The sequence below is a fragment of the Penaeus monodon genome, chromosome 16 (assembly GCF_015228065.2).
Source record: "Penaeus monodon isolate SGIC_2016 chromosome 16, NSTDA_Pmon_1, whole genome shotgun sequence".
Lineage (NCBI taxonomy): Eukaryota > Metazoa > Arthropoda > Malacostraca > Decapoda > Penaeidae > Penaeus > Penaeus monodon.
Genome location: NC_051401.1, coordinates 2,834,307 through 2,836,806, shown reverse-complemented (window position 1 = coordinate 2,836,806; position 2,500 = coordinate 2,834,307). Strand labels below are relative to the sequence as shown.

General features: G+C 40.6%; 1 protein-coding gene across 1 annotated transcript in view; it reads right to left on the bottom strand.

Moving 5' to 3' along the window:
• The window catches only part of LOC119582421 (nephrin-like), a 21,556-nt gene that overhangs the window by 14,330 nt on the left and 4,726 nt on the right, over nucleotides 1-2,500 (bottom strand). The window contains exons 4-5 of the mRNA XM_037930612.1: nucleotides 2,246-2,449; nucleotides 805-956 (exon numbers count right to left, since the gene is read on the bottom strand). Coding sequence (XP_037786540.1) covers nucleotides 805-956; nucleotides 2,246-2,449 — 356 coding nt within the window. The remainder of the gene's footprint in view (nucleotides 1-804; nucleotides 957-2,245; nucleotides 2,450-2,500) is intronic.

The window sequence follows — 2,500 nt, the reverse complement described above, 5'->3', positions numbered from 1 at the left end:
AGAGAGATAGATAATAGAAAACAAAAAGAAACATAGACAGCTACACAGACAGATCGCACGATAGCAAGCGATCCATAAACAAACACACAGATAAAACAAACATGAACGAAAACAGAGACATTTATTTAAAATCACAAAAACATTTCACAAAACGGAGGCAACAACCCCTTATTCCAAAAAAATCCACTCTCTCATAAGAAAAATTCAAACAAGTAAATCAATAAACAAATACATAAATAAATGAATGAATAAAACAAGTAAGTGAAAAAATAAATAAGCAAACAAATAAACAAACAAATAAATAAACGAACAAATAGATAAGCAAATAAATAAAACAAATAGATAAACAAATAAACAAATGAACAAACTAACAAATAATGAAAAAAACAAGCAAATAGATAAACAAATAAATAAACAAATTAATAAAACAATAAAATAACAAACAAAATATATAAACAAATAAACGAAAACGAAAAAAAAATTAAAAAATGAATAAATAAACATACCAATAAATAAATAAAACAAAATCAAAATGAACACACAAACAAACATAAAAACACCTCAGTAGCTAATGTCATAAGCTAATATTATAAGCTAATGTTATAAGCTTAGGTCACACATATATATATATATATATATATATATATATATATATATATATATATATATATATATATATATATATATATATATATATATATATATATACTATAAGATTATAAGCTACGGTCAAAAGCTAAGGTCATAAAGCTAAGACTATAAACTAAGGTCAAAAGCTAAGGTCAGAAGACAAGGCCAACTCACCGAGGTCGTGGCGTTGGTGAGCTGATCGCCGTCAAGCCACCACGTGATGGAGGCCGAGGGACGCGCGCCGACGCTGTGGCAGACCAGCTCGTATTCTCTGCCGGAGGACAAAGGCTCCCGGGACCCCAGGATCTTGGCCGTCAGGGGCTTGACTGCGGGGGGGGGGAGAGAAAGGGGGGGGGGTGAGTGTCGGTGTTGGGGTTCTTAATGCTGTCGTGGAATGGAGGTTTGCATGTGTCGGTTTTCTAAGGGGGTTTGTATGTGTGTGTGTCTATGTTTGTCTGTTTGTTTATATGGAGAGATAATTAGGATGGATATACTAAGTAGTGTGTGTGTGTGTGTGTGTGTGTGTGTGTGTGTGTGTGTGTGTGTGTGTGTGTGTGTGTGTGTGTGTGTGTGTGTGTGTGTGTGTGTGTGTGTGCGTGTTCGTGTGTGTGTGTGTGTGTGTGCATTATGCGTGTGCATGTACGTTTGCATGTGTGTGCCAATATTATTCATGCCATGATGTTCGTCTAAAAGGAAAAATTATATACTCTGTTTAGAAATAAAGCGTACAGCATTCTTGCAGCGGGATTCGCTCAAAACAGTCCTATAAACTTATTTTTCTTTTTTCTTACGTTTGGATTATTGCGAATGAACTTTATCCAAAGGAGGGTTACCCCTATAATAAATCACCTCATGAAAAACACGTAGTATCACAAGTTTTGAATAAAATATTTATTCAATTAAAATGATTATGCATTTTAAAACAGTGATTATATAAAAGGCTATTAATATAAAAAAAGCTATAAATTGAATTATTTACTTAACACATAATTATCTATCATTATGATTTTTAAAATGATCCTTGGTTTCTTTAGCCATTCATTGTTTTGATAAATTTGCTTCATTCTGAAAAAAGATGCCAACGCAACAATCACTACATTTCCCAAGTAACGTCTTCCTGGGAGAACTTCCGAATATTTTTTATCATCACTAACTCAGTCCACCACTAATGAACCCGGTTAAACAGTAATTACCTCAGTCCGTCACTAACCAATCTCTCTTCACCACTAACCACCTCACTCCACCAATCAACCCCCTCGCTCCACCAATCAACCCCCTCGCTCCACCAATCAACCCCCTCGCTCCACCAATCAACCCCCTCGCTCCACCAATCAACCCCCTCGCTCCACCAATCAACCCCCTCGCTCCACCAATCAACCCCCTCGCTCCACCAACCAACCCCCTCGCTCAACCAATCAACCCCCTCGCTCCACCAATCAACCCCCTCGCTCCACCAATCAGCCCCCTCGCTCCACCAATCAGCCCCCTCGCTCCACCAATCAACCCCCTCGCTCCACCAATCAGCCCCCTCGCTCCACCAATCAACCCCTCGCTCCACCAATCAACCCCTCGCTCCACCAATCAACCCCCTCGCTCCACCCACTATGCAACTCACAGTTCATCTCGATGGTGATGATAGTCTGGACGGGCACGCTGAGGTTGGTGTTGGAGGCTCTGCACTCAAGCGACGCGTGGAGGTGCTTCCTGGCGAGGTGAGGAATCGTCAGGGTGTTCGTCACGATGTTGGGCTGAGGACTCTCGAAGGTGTCGTCGATGATCTCGCCTTCCAGCCACCAGGTGACCCGAGGAGGGGGCTTGCCTGGGCGAAGGAGGGAGGGCAAGGAGGGGAAGGGAAGGGTAGGGTTAGTAA